Source organism: Vidua chalybeata, chromosome 1 (genome assembly GCF_026979565.1).
Source record: "Vidua chalybeata isolate OUT-0048 chromosome 1, bVidCha1 merged haplotype, whole genome shotgun sequence".
Taxonomy (NCBI): Eukaryota; Metazoa; Chordata; class Aves; order Passeriformes; family Viduidae; genus Vidua; species Vidua chalybeata.
This window is the reverse complement of record NC_071530.1, coordinates 118,677,956-118,700,133: the sequence shown is the minus strand read 5'-3', so window position 1 is coordinate 118,700,133 and position 22,178 is coordinate 118,677,956. Positions and strand designations below refer to the sequence as shown.

General features: G+C 38.9%; 1 protein-coding gene across 1 annotated transcript; it reads left to right on the top strand.

Annotated features, from left to right (window-relative positions):
• On the top strand, window positions 1–21,946 carry VCPIP1 (valosin containing protein interacting protein 1). Its single transcript, XM_053937264.1, has 3 exons — window positions 1–2,803; window positions 7,779–7,865; window positions 10,838–21,946. The coding sequence occupies exons 1-3, from the start codon at window positions 115–117 to the stop codon at window positions 11,707–11,709; spliced, it is 3,648 nt and encodes a 1,215-aa protein (XP_053793239.1). The 5' UTR covers window positions 1–114; the 3' UTR covers window positions 11,710–21,946.
• The last annotated feature ends 232 nt before the right edge of the window (window positions 21,947–22,178 follow it).

Here is a 22,178-nt window from a genome sequence, read left to right as displayed (position 1 = left end):
CGGCACCGGCGGCGTCTGAGAGGCGGCGGTCGTTGTCCGGCGCGCAGGGAATGCGCCTGTGAGGGCGGCGGAGGAGCGGGTGCGGGTGAAGCCCGGGCGGAGAGGAGCGGAGCGATGTCCCAGCCCCAGCAGCCGCCGCCGCCGTCCCCTCAGCAGCAGCCGCAGCCGCCGCCTCCGTCCGCCTCCAAGAAGCGAGACCGGCGCATCTTCTCGGGCACCTGCCCCGATCCCAAATGCCAGGCGCGGCTGTTCTTCCCGGCGCACGGCCCGCAGGGCAGCGGCAGCATCGAGTGCACGGACTGCGGGCGGCGCCACGAGCAGCGGCAGCTGCTGGCCGTGGAGGAGGTGACGGACCCCGACCTGGTGCTGCACAACCTGCTGCGGAATGCGCTGCTGGGTGTCAGCGGCGCCGGCCCGCCCCGCAGGAACACTGAGCTCGTCAAAGTCAATGGCCTCTCCAACTACCACTGCAAGCTCCTGGCCCCCATCCTGGCCCGCTATGGGATGGACAAGCAGACTGGCAAAGCCAAGCTCCTCACGGAGATGAACCAGGGAGACATCTTTGACTGCTCCCTCCTGGGCGACCGCGCCTTCCTCATCGAGCCAGAGCACGTTGAAACCATGGGTTATGGGAAGGACCGCTCTGGCAGCCTCATCTACCTGCACGACACCCTGGAGGACATCAAGAAGGCCAACAACAGTCAAGAGTGCCTCATTCCTGTCCACGTGGATGGAGATGGCCACTGCCTTGTCCATGCAGTCTCACGAGCGCTTGTTGGCAGGGAACTGTTCTGGCATGCTCTCCGAGAGAATCTAAAGAAGCATTTTGAGGAGAATCTAAGCCACTACAAGGCGCTTTTCCATGACTTTATTGATGCTGCAGAGTGGGAAGACATTATCAATGAATGTGACCCTTTGTTTGTTCCTCCAGAAGGTGTGCCAATGGGCCTTAGGAATATTCATATCTTTGGTCTGGCCAACGTGCTTCACCGGCCTATCATCCTGTTAGACTCCTTGAGTGGAATGCGAAGCTCTGGAGATTATTCAGCAACATTCCTCCCTGGTCTGATACCTCTGGAAAAATGCATGGGGAAAGACGGCATGTTGAACAAGCCGATCTGTATTGCATGGAGTAGCTCAGGACGTAACCATTATATTCCTCTGGTTGGAATAAAAGGTGCTGCTTTACCTAAGCTGCCTAGGAAGCTCCTTCCTAAAGCCTGGGGAGTTCCTCAAGACCTCATAAAAAAATACATCATGTTAGAGGAGGATGGTGGTTGTATTATTGGAGGAGACAGAAGTTTGCAGGATAAGTACTTGATGAGGCTTGTTGCTGCAATGGAGGAGGTTTTCATGAGTAAACACGGTATCCACCCCAGTCTTGTAGCTGATGTGCATCAGTATTTCTACAGAAGGACTGGTGTAATAGGGGTCCAGCCCGAAGAGGTCACTGCAGCTGCCAAAAAAGCAGTGATGGACAACCGCCTTCACAGGTGCCTCATCTGTGGGGCTCTTTCAGAGCATCACGTTCCCCCAGAGTGGCTGGCTCCGGGGGGGAAGCTGTATAACCTGGCAAAAAGTACTCATGGCCAGCTAAGGCCTGACAAAAATTACAGTTTTCCCCTGAACAGTTTGGTGTGTTCTTACAACCCTGTGAAGGATGTGCTGGTACCAGACTATGGCCTGAGTAATTTGACTGTTTGTAACTGGTGCCATGGTAACCTAATGCGTCGTGTCAGAGAAGATGGGTCTGTTTTGTATATTGATGGAGACAGAACTAATACTAGGTCTTCAGGTGGCAAATGTGGCTGTGGATTCAAACATTACTGGGAAGGTAAAGAATATGACAATCTGCCTGAAGCTTTTCCTATAACTCTAGAGTGGGGTGGAAGAGTGGTGAGAGAGACTGTCTACTGGTTCCAGTATGAAAGTGACACCTCTTTGAACAGCAATGTGTATGATGTCGCCATGAAACTTGTTACCAAGCACTTCCCCGGTGAATTTGGTAGTGAGATACTTGTGCAGAAAGTTGTCAACACAATACTGCACCAAACTGCCAAAAAGAACCCTGATGATTATACCCCTGTAAATATCGATGGTGCTCACGCTCAAAGAGCTGAGGATGTACAGCAAGGACAAGAGTTAGAGTCACAACTTCCAACCAAAATCATTCTGACTGGACAGAAGACTAAAACTTTGCACAAGGAGGAGTTGAATATGAGCAAGGCTGAAAGAGCTATTCAGCAGAACATTGCGGACCAGGCTTCTGTAATGCAGAAACGGAAAAGCGAAAAATTGAAACAAGAGCATAAAGGGCAACCCAGGACTGCTTCTCCTGGGGCTGTTCGTGAGGGGCCCTCATCTGCACCTGCTACACCAACCAAAACCCCATATTCTCCAACATCTGCAAAAGAAAAGAAAATTCGAATAACCACCAATGATGGGAGGCAGTCAATGCTTACTTTGAAGTGCACTACCACCTTCTTGGAACTCCAGGAAGGCATAGCGAGAGAATTTAATATTCCCCCGTATTTGCAATGTATTCGCTACGGCTTTCCTCCAAAAGAGCTTCTGCCTCCCAAAGAAGGCATGGAAAACGAGCCTGTTCCTTTGCAGCACGGTGACAGGATTGCCATAGAAATTCTGAAGGGCAAGGAGGAAGGCAGGCAGGCTGCCTCAGCTCACTCAGCCCATGCTGTGAAGCATGAAGATGTTGCTGTGACCAGTAAGATCTCATCGAAGGATCTGCAAGAGCAAGTTGACAAGGAGATGTATTCGCTCTGTCTTCTGGCAACGCTCATGGGTAAGGCTGACTTTGTGATATTCTTCAAAATTGTGTTTTTAAGTAGAAGATAACATGTTACAAACTGTAGTTACATACACATTTCCCTTTTTCTTAAATCATGCTTAATCATGTTAATTCCCTTATTCCTTTATCAGAAGAACATTTAATATTCTGTCAGTGACTTTTAGAAATTGTATATATGAGGTATGTGAGATACTTGTTCTTCCTTTGCTATAAAGTCCTCTTTTAAAAATTGCTGTTTAGAGGTGATTGCATTGCCTCTGCTGTCCTGCCTTTCATTAGGCACACACTGGAAGTGTATGTATGAAAGCTACAGACTTTTTTTTCCTACATCTCATTCAGGTTTCAGGAAATAAATTCAGAGCAGGGGTGAGAAGGGATGCAATGAGTCTGCTCACTGGAAGTTTGAGGAACAAATTTTCACCTTTGTAGTAGGAGGAAATCCTGGCATTTGGCCCCACAGGGAGTTGTCTTGGTTTAAGCATATCAACTTGACATTTTATTCTTAGGTAGTCTGTTAGTTTTAAACGAAGATCTGGTCTTGTTAAAGATTTAAGAAAACTATTATTTCAGAATGTAAACAGAGGAGAAACTGAAAGAATCTAAACGTGAATCTGAATTCCAAGGGTTGAACATAGGGTTGCAAAGGTATACTTAAAAATTACCAGTCATGTAAATATGACTGTGAATAATTCATGACAAAAGGACTTTTCTCAGGTGCCTGTGTTTTTTATTTTCCTTTTTGAGCTCAGGAGACTTGGACCCCTGTTTGTGTATTTTGTTCATCAGGTTTCACAGTTCTTGCTGCTTTCTGGCAGGAAGTAGAACTGTAATTATTATATATTCAGCTCTACGAACCAGTTGAATAGTCATGTTTACAGGTTTTTTTTTTTTTTTTGTGGGAGCCTTCTCTTTTGCTGGAGGGATTTGGTGTGGCTAAAGCATGTGATGTTTCAGAAACGAAACAATTACGTAATCACAGAGTGGTGTGTCAGAAGTTCATCAAGCAGAACTTTGATTCTTTTCCAAGTGTGATTGTTTACTCCTGTGTTTTTTACAACGTAGTGTGCTGAATCACTACTCACCTTGTCACACTGACATTTACACCCCAGTTCCAAAGTGCAGGATAAAGTTAGGTTTAGAAGTTGTCTTAACTTTCAGAAGAAGCTTAAAAGACTGCTTTCCTGTCTGCAAGAAATACTGCTGGAAGTATAGTTACTGACTTCAAAAACCTTTGGCATGCTTTAAAAATATCTTGGTTACTTAAGCATTAAGATGTGTCATTATTTTACAGGTGCTTATCCATAAATTGTGAGATGATCTTGTATGCAAGAATGACTTTTGGTCTTTGCCATCACTAGTGTTAGATTCTGCTTTAAGAGCACTGGTTTCAATAGAATTTATCTCACCCTTCTCTGGCTGCATCCATTGTGCATTACTAATAGAAGTAAAAGCAGCAAGTGATAAACCAACCAGTTATAAAACCTTTTGCAATTACTGAACAAGATGCCGTTATTGTAGCATCACTTTTCTCATTGGGTCTTCATTTTCCTTTAAAAATACTTGTGGGAGAAATTTAGTTACTAGACTGTTCACAATTGTGATTTTTCAACAGATTAACAAACTTCCTAAGTCCTTGCACTTTCTTAAGGGTGGCAATTCCTCAAGGTGGCATATTCAGCCTTTTGAGACAAGAAGCCTTATTTTTTTCTCAGCAACATTTCTGTACTGCTAAAAACTGCTGCAGCGGTCGGAGAGCCAGTTTTGTAACATTGTTCTCCTAAAAACATTCCTATAATACAGTGAGATTAGAATGTGTAGAGGGGAGATGCTGTTGAGATAGCTCATTGAGCCAGACACACTTTTCCCCAATGCCCATAGTGGAAGTGTGTCTTCAAACATCCATAATTATTCATTCTGTGTGCTTAAACCATTTTCTTTCATACAGAGTCTGAAGGCTGTAATTTATAATTTTTCAGCCTGTAGGCTGAAATATTTTTTTTATTTCAGCTACTAGAATTTTTCTTTACTGGTCTCAGCTACTTATGAGAATTTTAGATCATGTTCTTAAGTTTTTCTGTATATAATTTTTAAAAAAGCCTTGGGAAATTAAATACTGTAATTTCTGGACCAATTAACATATTATATATGATTTTTTGTATTTTTTTTAAATTTAGCCCAAAATGCAGAATTCTGTAGGGAAATTACTAAAGGAATTGGAATTTTGCATTAACATATTTAAAACATTATATTTTAAACCAGATTTAATTACACCCCTGCAGAGGCACTCTGAATATGTGCAAGCCAGATATTTATTTTGATTGCTTTGTTTTTCATTGATGAATTCATCCATACACAAGGAATCAAAATAGCCAGGTTTGAATTGAATATATTATGTGATACCAGGATTTTCATGAAATTAAACAGCTTGCTTTGAAGCCAGCTGAACTTCCCTATAACGTATGTTTATCAATAGAGGTTTTTATTTGTGTTGCACTTTGTGTGTTCTCTCTGCTGTCTGATGTGACAGTCCTGGCCTTGCAGCAGCTGCAGGCTAAGTCATATCAGTGAAGAAGGTCTGTTTGTGGGTAGGACAGCCTTGATTTGTTCCCATACCTTAATGTTCTGGGGTTGGGATCTGGTCTGAGGAAGTGTGTCCTGGAGTAGGAACAGTATAATCTCTTTGATACATGTAGTGTCTTGAGGGAGTCTTTAATCTAACTAAATGATCATCCAAATTAACTTGTGACCTATAAACATCTTGCCACCATGGCAAACAAATCCAAAACAAATGGTAAAACTCAACTAGCAACAAAAATGTACAAACCTCAAATGTAGTTTAGTTGAGTCACACACACTAGTTCCTCTGATCTGGGAAAGTCCAGTTGTAACTGTGGGCTTTTTTGGTCTTCCAGTGGGAGATGTCTATCAAAACAGTGTCATTAGTTTGTATTTCTTTCAGTGGCTGATGCTTTTGTATTGTGAGCCCTGCTCTCCGTGCTTTCCTGCATGTAGTACTTGTTGGTATTGCATAAAAAGCTGTCTGAACAGTGATGCTTCCCTTGTGCAAGGCTTGAAAAATCATGCCCACAGCAAATAGGGAATCTTTCCTTGGAAAATATCAGTAATTCTAAAACTGGGCTTCTTCTTTAAGTCCAGTGGTTGTCTTGTGGAATGAGAGAGAGTCCTTCAAATAGTAATGGATTGCTCGATGCAGCAGTAAAGGAGTCCTTAGTATGGAGTCCTGCTGGCTGTGGCCTCGTCAGGCTTCAGTGGACTGGCAGCTGTATTCTGATACTTCTCAGTGCAGTGGTTATTTTGATTCCTGTGGGCAGTGTTTAAAACATCAGGGAGACTTGGAAGAGGCACAGCAGCGATGCTCTGGAGACACTGTGTATAGGGAAGTGCATTTCAAATTGCCAATGAGAGTAAGGACACAGGTAGCAGCGATAGAAGACTTCCTTCAGTAGATCATGGAAAATAAGAAAGAAGAGCAGTTGGTTTATTACTTCAATGTTCATCTTGGAAGCAAAGGCTGAATTTGTGAGCTTGATGTGTGAATGAATGCAGTGAGCCTGAGCGTATATGGTTTGAAGCAATGCTTTCAAAATTAATCAGATTATATCAGTCTCCTGTCTTTAAAACATTCAAAGACAGAATGTAGTGAATGTGCACTGTACCTTTGTAAAGCAAATGGGGGCTTGGGTAATGCCTGCAGTGGAGAGGTGAGTGATAGTTGTGGGGGAACAGATGAGCAGGGGAGCGTACAGAGTCCCATGCCTCCTGTGCTCTTTTATTTTATTTTCCCTATAACAGCAAGCAAAGACATATTGGTGGGTTATATTTACAGCCTCGCACATTCCAGCTATCTCTATCCAAGCAGTACAACCAGTTAACTATAGTTGAAGATTTACATTTTCCAATCTTAATAGGAATTTGAGAGATGTTGTTATTGAGATTTCAATCCCTACAGAAGGGGGCAATTTCTATCTAAAATATCTCAATATGTTCCTTGTATATTTGATGGAAAGTGGGAAAACCAATTTTTTTTCTGAAAACATGTATGCACAGTAGTTGTTTCTGCATCAGGAGAATAGAATTTATCAGAACTTTCTGATAAGCAGTTTGTACTGCTTAGACAGCTACAGCACATGTCACTTCTCTGAAGCAGATAAATGGTTGCCAAAATAAGGAAAAGGGTATAGGCAAAATGCAGATCTGAACTGACTGAGCAGGTACTGTTAGGTCACTGATATTCCATCACTGTAACCCAATTTTTCTGTTTTTTATATTCCTTTCCTTATGTAGTCTAGGTTGGGGTTTTTTTTCTCTCCATGGCATTTAAAGTTGTTACATTTCAATGCCATTTTTGGCATTGTTGACAAACGCTGGTTATACAGGACTGTCAGGGCCTCATGGTTGGTATTTTGTTTCTAACTCTCAGGAAAAGCAAGGTACAGACATAGCTTCTATGCAGCTGCCTGGGTAGACATTTGTGTCTCAGCTGCAGTGTTAAGTCTACTGTGTGGCAGCTGTGAAATTGAGCTCTGATTTTTGAGGTGTTGTAGGGATATAGAATTCAAGTTTTAATGAGTAAGGATATGTGCTTGAATTTTGGAAGTGTGTTAGTAATTTCCTAGTTTAATGTTGAAAGCAGAGGTAGGAGGGGAATGGAGACTCGTGTTTAGGACCTGGCAAAGAACCAGGAGCTGCAACTTGGATCAAATCAAATTTGGGAACTTTTGTACTAGAACATGTAGGATATTTGACTGCAGACAGTGGTATGTTTTTCTAAAAATCTTTCAATGTCCCAGGCTTATGTTCTGTGCATTTGCAATAAAAATTCAAATTCTTAATTGCATAGAAGAGAGTGAGGACCCAACTTTTGATTTAAGGAATTACATTTTCAGCCATTGTCTATAACATGAAAATCCAACTGTTTAATTTTAATGTTCGTGTTTGATTTTTACAGGAGAAGATGTTTGGTCTTACGCAAAGGGGCTTCCTCAGTTGTTTCAGCAGGGTGGAGTCTTCTACAGCATAATGAAGAAAACAACAGGTATTTTTTGGTTTTGTTTTTATTCCTTCCATTTCCTTCCATTTCCTTCCATTTCCTTCCATTTCCTTCCATTTCCTTCCATTTCCTTCCATTTCCTTCCTCTGTTTCCAAATCCTGAAAATTGTAAATGGGTATTGAGTCACTTGTAAGCATAAATATATATATTTTAATTCTATTACTGTGGTAAATTTTCATTCTTAAATATTGGAGAACTCCTAATGCTCCCTCAGACAGACTAAGACTAGGGAATCTGCCTAAACCTATTTAATTGAACTTAAACCTCTTACTTTCTGAAATTTCCACTTACTGAATTGTGCAAACAACTTCTTTTTTCTTAATGACTATATGACCAAAAAAAGTCAACTGTTTTTTTGTTTTCTTAATCTTTTTCTCCTGTAAAGATCAAACAACAAGAAAATCATAGGACCTATTCCTTTACTTTAAGATGCTTACTGGATAAGGAGTTTTCCTTTCTTGTGCTTCTTAGAGGATCTTTTATACAGGGTACTGCATGTTTTAAATTTAAATGGTTGGTTAAATTTGTTTTTCATATTCGTAAGATTATTGTTCAAAAGTAAAACTGTCCATCCCCTTCTTGAATTGCTGAGTGTTGCATCTTGGGTTCTGTGCAGAATAACCAAGCAAGTAGAGTATATTTGATTTTTAGGTGGCTTTACAAATACTTCCTACAAAAAATTGCAACTGTTTCTTTAGAGAAGAAAGTACTGAGGAGCTATTTTCTCCCAAAGTTTATTTTATTGATGAAATCTTTGCATTCACAGCTTAGCTCTTGTGGTTTCAGCTATTATAATGGTCCGTTTGCTGCTTTCTTGCTGTTTGATTTTTTTCTTAGGCAGTTATATCAGCCTTAACTTTATCTTACTTATTTCTGGAAATAAATTAAAATGTGTGATCTACTCAATGCCAACTACCTCTCACTGAATTATTAGCCTGATAATAGAGTTAGCATACAAGTGTCTTATATCTGTTTCCTTTTAGTTTTCCTTCTTCTAATATGCTTGTACAGTAACGAGTGGTGTATTGTTTGTGGAAAATGAATCAGCTTAAACAGTGCCTCATTTTTGACCAGTAAATGGCTAGCCAAATTTGAAATCCTGGAATGAATCCAAGGAATTTTAACCCAACTCAGAGAAAATGTTGAAATTAAAAGCCATTTTTCCTGGCTAACTGTGTAAGAAATAAGGCTGTAGGAGATAATAGTGTAAAATGCCTGCATACAGAGAAGTGCAATAGTTTCAAATACAGACTGTCTTGGTAGGTACAATTCCTATTTCAGCATTAGTACACTTTTACAATTCCAGTGTGCAACAATCTGACTCATCTTTCTCCTTTAAGAAGTTACTTACCTATTTGTAATCTTTTAGGTAATGTAGTAATGCACCTATCATACTGGACCTTGGGAACAAAGCTGTCTGTGAAGTGTAGGTGCTGTTAATAGATTGAAACTTGATTTAATAGATCTTATTTAAGATCCTACTTTGAGATTTTGGGATTGCAGTTTCAGAGGCAGTTTTGGTCAATCATAGGAATTGTTTCAGTTCCCTCTTTTGCAAATGAAAGTTGAGCTGCTAAATTATGTACGTAAAATATGTTCTTCAGGCGAAGTTAGGCAGGTGCTTGAGGTTAAATTTTGTTCTGCATTTTGGCTGTTTGGTTATTAGTTCCCATGGATATGTAAAGAGAGGAGCTACATGTCTGAAGCTCTTAGAATAAAATCTTCTTTGTAGGTCCTCTGCAATTGTGCATGTATGAATCAGAAGCTGTGGAGGATGAGTGAGATTAATCAGTAGCTTCATTAGGATGAAAACAGTTTAATAACTTACCAAATTATTGAATGACCTTTTCCACTGTTGCCCGGAATACTCATTTTGAAAGCACTGTATTTTGTAATACAAATTAGAAATAGAATTTGCTTGTTGTGTTCCTTCCCTTCTGAATAATTTCTGGTGGTTTTCTTTAAGAATTTTGAGAATGAGAGGAAAAATCCCAACAATTTACCTGTTCCTGGCACCTTTTAAACTGTGTTGTTTTCATTGTAGCTCTCCATGCATAGCTGATGGAACTAAAGTGAAGAGAATGGCTGCAGCCAAGTTTTCATCTGCAGATAGCTTTTAACTCACATAAAGCCACCATCACTGAAGTGATACCTTACTGCTTTTACCACAACCTGCATGGGACAGAATTGAAAGAGTTATTTTGTGTTTTATGATGATAAACTGTAAAAAATGAATGTTGTCTATTTTTGACACACAGAAACTTCAGAACTTAAAATTATCTAGTGAATTCTCAGTTTTAACAGATTGGTCAAATTGTAAGTGGGACAATTAAGCAGCAGAGCAATAATATTATGCCTTATGTTTGTTTTGTAAAGGTTAATAGTTATAATATCCAGGACTACTAAATACAGTAAGCTTGAAACACTTCTGTTAATCTAGCAACACTTGCTCTCAGAGAACAAGACAAAATAGCAAATTTGAAATTTCTCAGGCTTAGCAGCAGTTAGGCAACCAGAAATCCTACTACAGTTCTAACTAGTATGGAAGTAGTCTCAAATAGTGTTTCTCCAGATAGTGTTTTGAAATGTTCTCCTTGTCAGTTTTCGGGTTTTGATTTCTGATGGTTTCGTTTTGTGTGATTTTGGGGGGATGGTAGTGATGGGGTTTGGCTTGTTTTACATTACTGCAAGTTGTAGGGGTGTGGTTATTTTATCTTGTAATAGTACAGTATTGTCTCTTCTTCAGAGTCATCATAGAAGGCAGCAGCATCTTTGCAACATGCTATGGTTATTATATGGCATAAAAGCCTAAGTTTTTTCTCCAGTTACAGTAGTAACTTTCAGTGTTTGATTTTTACATACTTGATTCAGTAAATTTAAATACAGTAATTACTGTGTGTTCAGAGCATGCCTTAAAAGAGGTTAGCATTTTGATTAACTTTTCCTGTCTTTATAGGTTTGGCTGATGGCAAGCACTGCACTTTTCCACATCTGCCTGGTAAAAACTTTGTGTACAATGCAGCAGAAGACAGATTAGAGCTGTGTGTGGATGCTGCTGGGCACTTCCCGATCGGTCCTGATGTTGAAGAGCTGGTTAAAGAGGCCTTAAGTCAAGTGCGAGCAGAAGCTACTTCAAGAAGCAGGGAAGCAAGTCCTTCACATGGAATGCTGAAGCTGGGTAGTGGTGGAGTAGTGAAAAAGAAATCTGAACAGCTACATAACATAACTGCATTTCAAGGAAAGGGTCATTCCCTAGGAACTGCATCTAGTAGTCAACAACATGATCAAAGAGCCAGGGAACCACCACTTTTAAGAAAGCATAGCACAGAAACGGACTTCAGTCCTTCTGCTAAAATTGAGCCTTCTGTATTCACAGCTGCTTCTGGTAACAGTGAGCTTATTCGAATTGCTCCGGGAGTTGTGACAATGAGAGACAGCAGGCAGCTTGACCCCACTTTGATTGAGGCACAGAGAAAAAAGTTGCAGGAAATGGTCTCTTCTATTCAGGCTTCAATGGATAGACATTTGCGGGATCAGAATACAGAGCAGTCAGCATCAGTTGATGTATCTCAAAGAAAAGTAGAGGCAGTGAGTTCAACTGCTAAAACTGGGAGCTTTCAGGCTGCCTTACCCGAATCATTCTCTGCACCAAGTGGTACTGAACACTTGAATACTGAATCAACTGATGGTAACATGGTGAATTCTGTGGGAACAGCATTCCCTGCAAGGTCTAAAGCACAAAAGGGAAATTCTGTTGAGGAGCTTGAGGAGATGGATAGTCAAGATGCAGGAATCATTAATGCAACTGAGCCAATGGATCATTCTTGATAAGTAAAAATCTAATAAGGGTAGAAGAAATTACTGTTCAAATGTAATGTTTATTGGCTGGGCCACACAAAGTGATTAGTTATTAAATCTTGTATGTATGTCAAAGATTATATCATCTTATTCAGTGCATGATAAGCATGTGATTGGCAATAGCTTTCAATATTACCATACTGCTGCCCAGGCTGGCTCTGTTACCTGTAAATTAGTTATTAGAAAATGCACTGAGATGAATATCTGCTGTACATGTGGGTTCTTGAAAATTCTTTGTAATTTTTAGTTTCTTAAAAGTCTTAAAATTTAAGCCCATGCAAGGTTCTTACCATGCTAGCTTAAGGTTACTGGAAGGGCTAGAAAAGCAAAACTAGAAACATGGCGAAGTTAATTCTGCCCCAGGTACTTAATTCCATTAAAAAATACCCTATTATCATAAATTAGACATAAATTTCAAAAAGTAACTGAAACTAAACTTGTGCTCAATTTGATAATGTAGCATATACAGTACTTTTAATTACACTTTGTTGGCACTTCTCCAACTTAATAACTTTTTCATTCATATCCTCCTCTCAGAAATCTTGGAATAAGTATAACTTTATTAAACTGAAGTACAAGTTCTCCTATTGTCAGGTAGAAAGCAAGTTAGAAAAAAGGCCACATAGCATATGATGAAGACACATTGAATGTGATGTGGTTATGCATGGCTGTCTGAGCCAACACAACCATTTTGGTGCTCTCTTGGTAGCATTTCCTCCCAAATACCAAACTGGTCAGGTGGTTGTGCAACTTTTGAGACAATTACGGGAGAGACATTGGAAATTGCAAAGTAAGAGCAAATATTCAATGGCAAATCAATTTCTTTTAGAATACTTAGATTGCTAGCATTGGTAGAAATGGCAAAAATGAAATAACAGCTGTCCTCTTAAGGGCAAATTAACAATTTATTGGAAGGAAATGACTCTCTAACACACATTATCCTGAAGTGTTTGGTGATAATTGAGCTTTTAGAAGTTCACTGTTTACTCTGTGGGAACAAGGGATACATGCTGTTTCAGTGTCTATAAAGACTACCCACCTCTCTCAGCCTCACTTCAGTTTGTGCTGCAGATTTCCCTGCATCAGTGATAATAGAGCTGGTATCCATTTAAGTAGTGTGTTCATCAGACCTGTAGTGCTAGTTTTTAAGAAGCAGCCATTGTGCTTGCTCCCTAAGGATGGAATGTGTTTTTGATACTGCACTTTGCTTCCTATCTTCATAGTCATTTAAATGCACTATTGTTACTTCTTCTCATGGTAAAATAACATTGAATGGATGAAAAGATGCTAATACAGCTTCAAAGGAATTAAGAGCATTTAAATACTGAAGTCTGTGTTTGTGCACATGTAGGTTTTTACCAGTTCACAAATGTGGTTTGTGTTGTGTATATTTGTATTCAGGAAAGTCTTCTCACTTTTTACATTTCTAATCACTTAAACAGCTCTAAATCTTAGTATGATAAAATGTCCCATGGGGAAGGATTTATTTTTGTATGTAGAACTGAAATGAAGCAAGTCACTTAAAAAATAGCCCTTCTCTTTTGTCAAGGTAAATTAAAATGACTCTGTTGGTTAACTTTTTATGTAGATGGTACAAATATTTTATGATTTCATACACTACTTAGAGGTAAAATATAATACCACATTTTCACAAATAAATGAAAAATGTTAAGATCTCAAATTGCTATCCGGTAAGTTAGCAATTTGGAAACTTGGAATGTATGAAGTAATTGGCTTGCCAGAACTGACCTTGCTGATGCACTGATTAACTGGCAGGGCTTATTCAATGAGAAACAGGATGCACATGCAGCACCTGGAAGCCTGCCATGACTTCTGAAAACATTTAGTCTCCCATGAATCAGTGTAGCTCGCTGAAAGCTACATCTATATAGAAAATGTTGAGTAGAGGCTTGTGCTTTGTCACAGTGTTAAAAAAGTATAGCAGTGACTTGTTCCTGGGAAAGAATTTCAATTGGGAGAGGCTGAGGGGGAGGAATCGCCTGGATCGCTTGCATTTTAGACCAGGTAACCAATGCTTTGACAGTTTTGACCTTTTCTTTAGGGAAAAAAGTCTCCCTTGGCTGGAACAATAATGAGCGAGCAGTGTATATGAGAGAATTTCAAGTTTGAAATAAATTGAAGTATTTATTGCACATCATTCTTATTTCAAGGAAAAATGCTTACTTCTTTCATGCCTTTCTGGTAAGACTGCAGAAGTTTGTGTGCCTTTTACTGTGTAAAGAGGAAGGCTTGGTTTAGTTTTGACACACTTCCCATTTCAGCAGTAATTTGACATTTTCCTTCTTATCTAAATAGACATAGAAACAGATAATAGCTCTGTTTGACTCATCATTAGTGTCATCTTGGGCCCACTCAAGTCGTGTAAACCAAAACCCTCCAGTTCCTAAAAGAAGATGGTCTCACAGAACTGGTAAAATGGTGTCAGTCACAAGATCCACTGGTGTGAATTCTGGAAGGCAGGATTGTGCATATTTCTTTGCAGTGTTCTTATTTCACATAGCTTTTTCTTGCTTTTAATATCAGTGGTTTTGAGAAAGATCGATCAGATTGCCTTTGATACTCTCAAGTGAAGCTAAACTTTATCTACGTGCTAGTGAGATATGTGACTGTGCAGGAGAAGTGAAATAAAGAACACTGAAGTGCAAGTTGGAACAGATGTTTCATTTGGTTGCTGGCAGTGGGTGCAAATGTAAGTGGAGACAAATCTGTGTGCCTGTCCAAGAAGCATCAGTGTGCTTGTTAGAATTCCCTGTTGGAGTCAGGAAAATGCTGGTGAAGTACAAGGGCAGGAGAGACTTCAGCTCATTGTGGATGAGAAGATGTGTCAGTAGGACTTCTCAAATGTCAAGAATGGTGCCCTTTTCTTGAAAAGTAAAGGCAACCAACCCAAATTCTTGCTGCCAAATTGCCTGTGGAAAGGGGGTGTGGTTTTGAGTACCCACCTTGATTACTTTCTTATCTGAAGGCCAAGGATCTTCTATGCTGTGTCTCATGGCAAAGAAGACACATTATTGGAAAATCCTAAATGTTACTATGGCTTAGTATGAATAACCCAAAGAAAAGATGATTGCTAAAAATACAGGCCTAGTACAAAAATAAAAAAAGGGAATGAACTAGATTGCTGATGAGCATATGGGAAACCTCAGGAGAACAGATCAGTTTTCCAAGACTTTTACTACTTCAAATGGCTGGCTGCTTAGTTGACTTTTTGATAGTGCTGTTTCTCTCTGAATTGTTTGCATTTCAGCGAGGGAAAAGAAATAGCAGATTTTCAAATGAAATCAAAGAAATGTATTTGGGAAGTCTTCCCTGTTGTAGTCACAAAACAGCTGTGTGCATTGTTGGCTTTGTGAATTCCATATAGTTTACGAGTCTTGTGCTGGCTGCAAAATACAAGCTAGATGTTGCCTCTGACAGAGTGCTCTAGCAGTGTCACAGAGGCACAGTGCCACAGGGCTATGTGCTGACAACCCTGCAAGGCCAAAATACTTGATTTACGATCTTTCATAAAGTAGAATCTGTTGTCATTGTCACAGGGTTAGTGGAGTTGCTTGCTCCTTTTTCAATGCGCTGAAAATGCCAGGTAACAAAATTCTTGGTATGTTTACAGTTGGGAGAGTGATGCTCAATCTGAGTTGTATGGAAAATGAATGATTTAAGAAGATGCCACTGTTATCTTTACTGGCTCCTATTTTAAAATATCAGAATCTACATGCTTTTGTAAAATAATAATAATATGAATATGAAGTTAATCCTTTTGTTAAAAAAAGCCACAACAGAGAGTGGTTTCTTTGTTTTGCTTGTGGATATCAGTTTAGCTTCATGAAGAAGTTGCTTAAGATCTTTAGAATGCAGGATTCCCTCTGAGCCCTTATGCCTGTGGTTGAGCAATAAAAGGTTGAAACAAGAGTGGTATTTTCAGAGTTATTTTACGTTTGATGAGGATTATTGCCAAGAAATGAAAGAGTGCACTTTTAGGAGGGAATGCTATTTAAAATGTATAAATAGGAATTAAAATAGTGTATATATTTAGAAAAAAATCTTTTTAAAAAGTAAGTGCTTTACATGTTGAATTAAAAATAAATTAGCATAGAAACTATACCATCTTCACAGTACTGGCTGTTATCCAGCAAGGTTTGGTTTGTTCTATTTGTGATTGCTGTACTAATTATATTTGATTTTTTTATCAGTAATGTAACAATAGTGTATTATAACAGTATATAGTGTACTATACTACACTTCACTGTACAGTATTTGGAATTTTCTTTGATTGCTATATTAAAACTATAAGTTGAAACATCTGCTTTGGTTTTATAAGGTGTAATTTTTATCTAGCCTTTCACACATTAGCTTGTTTAATTGATGCTGATTTGCCTACAAAACGAGTCAGTTGAAAATGTATTACTTTCTACATTTTGCATATAAATTGCATTATACTTGCATACATGAATACTAGTACAGAAGTTGAAAAACTGATACAATTCTTAGAAAAGTAAAATCTGATGTTACCTATTTTCCTTTAGTAATGGTTCTTTCTCAAAATAATTTTTTTGAGAGAAGATATCTTTAAGAAAAAAGTTGGGTGTTTTGACCTCATGCCTAATCTAAATATATCATTGAACACATAGGACCTTTGAATTTGAGAGATTTCTAAACCATATATGTTTCATATATTTGAGACCAAAATTCAAGACCTGAATATTTTTTTCAAAGTTGTCATGAAGATGTAGAAAGATGCTGACCAAGTCAGCATTTAAGATACCTTGCAATCTGTGATTTGAAACGTTGGTCAAAGTGTATTTCAAAGCAAAATTTTAATGCATGCATATAATAGTCAAGTATGAATAGTACAATTTGGAAGAACTAGGCTTTTGAAAATTTGGTAGTACTCAAAGATGAACATATTGACAACTATTTAAATTATCTCTATGCTTTTCCCACCAGCTACATGTGGTACTTTGTTTCACAAATTTGCTTTAATCAAAACTTCTGAGCCTAGAAACAAGCCATAAAACCCATCTGCAAAACTCTTGTGTTACTTCTTCCTGTATTTACTGAAAGGCCTTAATTCCAAGTGTCCTAGCATTAAAGCATTCTTTTAAATGATGGATGTAAATAATTTTGATTGCATGTCATATCATGAAGAATTGAAAATTATCCTTCAGAATATTTGTATTTCAAAAGCTTAAATGATTAATGCTAAGCTAGAAATCCGCTCATCTTTATTAATACAGTACTTATCATCTTAGCCAAAAACAGTACTGAATGTATGAAGCAACAAAGTATGCTTTCAAAGTGTTTTAATTTTACTTCTGCAATTAATTGTACAGTCTTAATATCTGTCTAAATTTTTATTTTGGATTGGAGTTGTTTGGTTTGGGTTGTTATTTGTTGTTTGGTTGGTTTGTCTCATTTTTTTCTTATGCATGTCCACAGCAAATCTGTTGTAACATCACTGTAAAACCCCATCTTCCAGTCACCATAAAACTCCTCAAAATACAACCTTATCCTTAGGGTCGGGGTGACAGTGAACCTTGGATATTCATCAGCATGTGTAGCGAGTTATGGAAGGTGCTTTTGGTATTACAAAGTCAATTCTAACATACTGTCTGCAGAAGTTAATTGAAATCATGTTGCTTTGCTTGATGTAGAGGCTTTGATAAATGTTGGCTTCTACTGGTTTGTGTAGTTTTGAGTATTACTCAGAAATGGATAAAGAAAAGTAGGTGTTCAGATTCACAGTAGACTTGATGGCCAAGCTAACATTGCAGAAACCCTGTTGCTGCAGGTGCTTTAAAATGGATTATTTGGATTTGAATTACTTAAATTGCTGTATACTGGGTTATTCTGAACCTCTGTTAACACAGAGGAATTAGGCTTCAGTGTAAGCATGACCTCTCTTGTAGTAACTTGCAGGCACTCTAAGAGGTTTCAGAAAAGACTATTATTCTTTGTTCTGTTGCTGAAAAACATTGATTATGAGATAGCTGCACAGACTTGTATTTGGACTTTATCCACCTCTATTTTTAAAAGACTGCCTAATTTTGTTTTCCACTGGAAATAATACTTCTAGTGGCTTGTCTTGCTGGTAGCAAATCTAATTTCACTTCTAAAGTGATCCTGTAGGTCTGGACTGGGTCTGTGCTGTTTGGAAACTTGTATTCAATAAGTGAAAAATTAAAAGAAAGATGGCAGATGGAAGGAAGTTACCAGAAATTATAAGTAGGTTTAAATGGTGCTGTGGTTCGTATTAGCCAACAGTCTGTGGAGTCTGGCTGGATGAAATGCAGTCACTTCTTACAAACCCACAAGGCACGCTTCAAGCAACTTCTTTCAGAATAATAAAACTTGATTTTATAGGCTACTTTGTCAAGTCAGTGTATAAGATTTTCTTTAAAATGAAGTTTCTTTTAGATTGTCACATTGTTGTGTAAATGTAAAGCAATACTTGCCAGACACTACCTCCTGATCTTAAATTCCCCTTTCCCACATGCATTTGTGCTGCCTCTGCGAATCCTCAAGAGGTCTGACACTGGGCTGCCTTTTCTGCTTGCTTTTCATCTGTCTCTTGAATTTTATTCTATATCCTTTTTGCCACGGATGTGTTTGCAAGTTTATTGTCCTCTACTTATACTGTGCTTCTTAGAGACAGTAAGAGGCAACAAATGATCGAATTTCACACAAAGTAGTCTGATGTGTAAGAAAACCTTATTACAAGCACAGAAACCTTATATGGCACAGAAAGGAACAAAGGGAGATTCCTGGGAGATGGGAGTACTTTCCTGCATATTCAGAAGGGAAGAAGATGCATAAGGATTTATCAGTGTTTGTAAAAATTCACCTTGTAGTTTGGTAGGCAGTCATGTTTTATGTTGTTCCATCTCCATGGTGGAACTTTAGAAGCTGCAGTGACTCACTCCAAATCTGAGGATTTCCCTGAGATCCAACTTTCTTTTCTCCCGGGAGCAGAAGCTGCCAAATATATACATTTCAGCCCCATGGGAGAGAAGGGGTGAGACCTTGCCACACATTGCCCCATGATGATGTAGGTTTTGTGGCAGTGAGAAAAAAGCCAAAACACACAGAAAAGGCAAGAGCCTAACTTAAACACATGGAGAATGAAATAACTCTTATTTCTAACTATTTGTATGCTCAAATCTGCCCAAGCATATTGCTCAGTGCATACCAAATCCTACATCTGATCACTGCGCATACAAGAACACTACTTCTTTCTCCACTGTGTCTTTCTTAGAATAAGGCCCTTCCTGGCTTCCTAAGACAGATGCTGGAAATAGCAATTATTTTTGCAGGCAACAAACAGGAATGCAGAAAATAAAGGTCAAGAGTACCTGCTTCTTTTTGCTTTCAAAATAAGAAAAGTCAAGGCATGGTACAATGAAAAAAAACAAATGCCACTATTTATTAATTTATTCCCTCTGTTTTTCCTAACTGTAACCACTTCTTTACCCTGCCACATTCATAACTTTTTTTTTTGTTTATTTTCTTCCCTGCATTTGAGGTCAGCTGAGCTAGCCCATTCCCTCCTTTGTCTGGTAACTTTGGACTCTCGGGTCTCTATTAAGTCAGCAGCCCACAAATTCCCAGTTATCTATTGCCATTGTGAAATTTATTATTTAACATTTTGTTCCTTTCCAACCCTAACCCTGAGGTTCTACATTGTAAACTCTCATAAACTCGCATCTTTCCACAAACTCAGAAAATACATTTACAGTAACTGAAGACCTTTCATGTACACCTGTTCTGCCTGGAGAAGTGAAGCCAGGATGGAGGTATGCAGTCTTTTGTATCTGTAAGCACCCTCTGATTTCTCTACTCTCCTCTTGCTGGAATTCTGCAGGGCATGGGAGCAACACTGCCTTTTTTAAAGAGGCAAACTACTGTTAATGCGAGCAGCAGGGGCCAGCACCTCTGGAAGTGCTGGTTGTGATCCTGGCAGATTTGTCTGTGTGGTTCCTATTTTTGTAATTAGTGTTGGGAGTCTTGTTGCTAGTTTGGAAAGCTGGCAATCAAAACACTGTTCTTTTTATAAAGTAGTTTTGATTTTTGGGTAGAAAGTCAAGCAAGTACTTTTCATCTATCACCAGGATACTCTTGAATTTAGGCTGAATCTAGGCTTGCCTGAATCTAGATCAGGCAGTTGCCAGGACACAGTTACTGCTGCCTGCCTGTCAGTTGGCTCAGTCTGGCTCTGATAGCTTTAGTCCCTCTCTTTAAGAGTAATTGTTTACTCCTGGAGTTGATAAAAATCTACGAATTGACTTCTCTTGCATTTCTAGAGATGACTTGCTAGGATGTAATTCTAAAACCATGGGGTAGTGCTGGTACCTGATTAACAGGTGACTTGCATATGTCCCCTTTGGTCTTCAAAGTTGTAAATATATTGGTGAAATAGTTGTTTTAAAACATTTGCATACTTGACCAGGACTAGTAAAAATATTTCTCTATAATTTCCAAAATAAACAACTGGCATTTGAGAAATTAGAAAGGTTGTTAACTGAGATTAATATTATAATCTAATCTTGCAGTGGTATGATTACTAATTATTGTGAGAGTTGATAGCAAGAAGACAGGTAATGTCTGGGTGTAAACAGGAATGTTTTTCCCTCTTTCATTGATTCAAGGCTGTTCCACTTTCAGCCCCTAAAAGGTAGTATTTGCTTGTACAGTGCCTTATTTAAGTGAATGCTCATGCCATTGAAACTGTAGGGGATGTGGTTGCCAAATGAAATTTGTCTCTTTAAAGGAACGCTGTCAATCAGTCTAGCTGCCACTGTACTTTGCACAGCAGATGAGGTGAGGCTTAGAGCTTGGTTTCAAAGTGACAGCATCCAGCTGAGCTCTGGAATGACACCTTTTCCTTGCACTCTGTGTAAGTGGATCCTAGTGTTGGTCTCTGGCAGGGCTATATCCCTGGAGCTGCTTTACTGGTCTTCTGAGCCTGGGAACTGTTGTTGTTTTTTTCAGTCCAAGGCTTGATTTCAAGGCCACCTCAGAATTCTTTCAATAGTTGTACAGCCTCCTTGATAAGCTGATATAGGCTGCTTTGGAAACATGCAAGATGTTTTGAGTGCATGATTGTCAGGAAGGTTAATGCACCAGAATAAATTCTGAGCGCATTCAGATACACTAGATTATTTTGGTATTTTTGTGATATGGTAGCCTTTAAGCCTTTTGTTTCCACCCTCCCTACTCTAGCATGAATACTGTCAATACAATAAAGTAAAATTCATGAAATCACAAAGTACATGCAATTCTTCTGTGTCTGAACCCAGGCTAATTGAATTAGGCAAAGGTAACAGTACTTCTTCCCCTCTGCAAGAGGCTGTGTAAATAGGTTGAGTCAAAGTGCCCAGAACTTGCTAACTCTTCTGGGTGAAAGGGCTGATCCTTTAAGACTTAACATTTTAGGAAAATGTTATGAGAAGCATTTAGAGAGAATTCCAACAAAATTGCATCAGTCATGAATAGAATATTGTCCTTCAGAATCTTTGATACCAAGTAGATGAAAAAAATAAAGGAATAAAACAAGACTAAGTATGACTGAAGGCACATAACAAGTTGAAATTGCTCTGAACTGCAGCTTCCCTGAACTGGCTGTGACATGAGTGGAGTACAGATGACAAGCTGGAATCTTCAGTACTGAGACATAGAACAGATACAGATAATAAGGGGCTGTCATATGAAAAACTATTTTAATTTAAAAGAGTATCTGGTGCATATCCTTATGCTCTTCACTGGGAATTTCTCCAAACATGAGGAGGGAGCTCAACCCCACCAGGATGATGCAAGCAAGAACACCTTGGCTGCTGAATGGTGGTGCTGTGACATTGAATCGAGACCAAGTCAAGCAGCTGGGCTGAAGATTTGATGGATACATGTGGTTTGATTGACATATTTGGTGTTTCATCCAGTGCTGAGTTCTGAAGATTGCAGTCATTGGAGCAACTGGTGATAAAGCACTGAAAACTACTAAAAGGAAAGTACCTGGTAAAACACCTGTGAAGTCACCTACACTGAGCTTTTTCTTTATTTTACAATTATCAAGTGTTTCTTTTACTTTATAGATCTCGGTTGTGTGACACTAGCAGCAATTGGTTGGGAAACTGTTTGCTAAGGAAATAAGCCTCTTATTTTTCACAATTAAAAAACCTGATTCTTGAGTTTACTTTGTAGGAAATTTTCTAGATTCTTCTCTCATACTAAGAAATCAGTTGCCTGCCTTGTTGATTATTTGTGCTAAGTATCATCTTCACAAAGACTCTGGGTTCCTCTGTTGTAAGGCTTCCAAACATTTAGGACAGACTGATTATTCTTAAATTCAAGTCAGTGCTGTTAAGTCCTGTGCCTCCCAGGGAACATCCATGTACTGCTTTATTGTCCAGAGAAATGTTAAATTG

What these genes read in the sequence shown, in the direction of transcription:
- VCPIP1 (XM_053937264.1), top strand. Translation starts at nt 115, where the DNA reads ATGTCCCAGCCCCAGCAGCCGCCGCCGCCGTCCCCTCAGCAGCAGCCG. An exon ending in TCTTCTGGCAACGCTCATGG is followed by an intron (nt 2,804 to 7,778) that starts GTAAGGCTGACT and finishes TGATTTTTACAG; the next exon opens with GAGAAGATGTTTGGTCTTAC. An exon ending in CATAATGAAGAAAACAACAG is followed by an intron (nt 7,866 to 10,837) that starts GTATTTTTTGGT and finishes CTGTCTTTATAG; the next exon opens with GTTTGGCTGATGGCAAGCAC.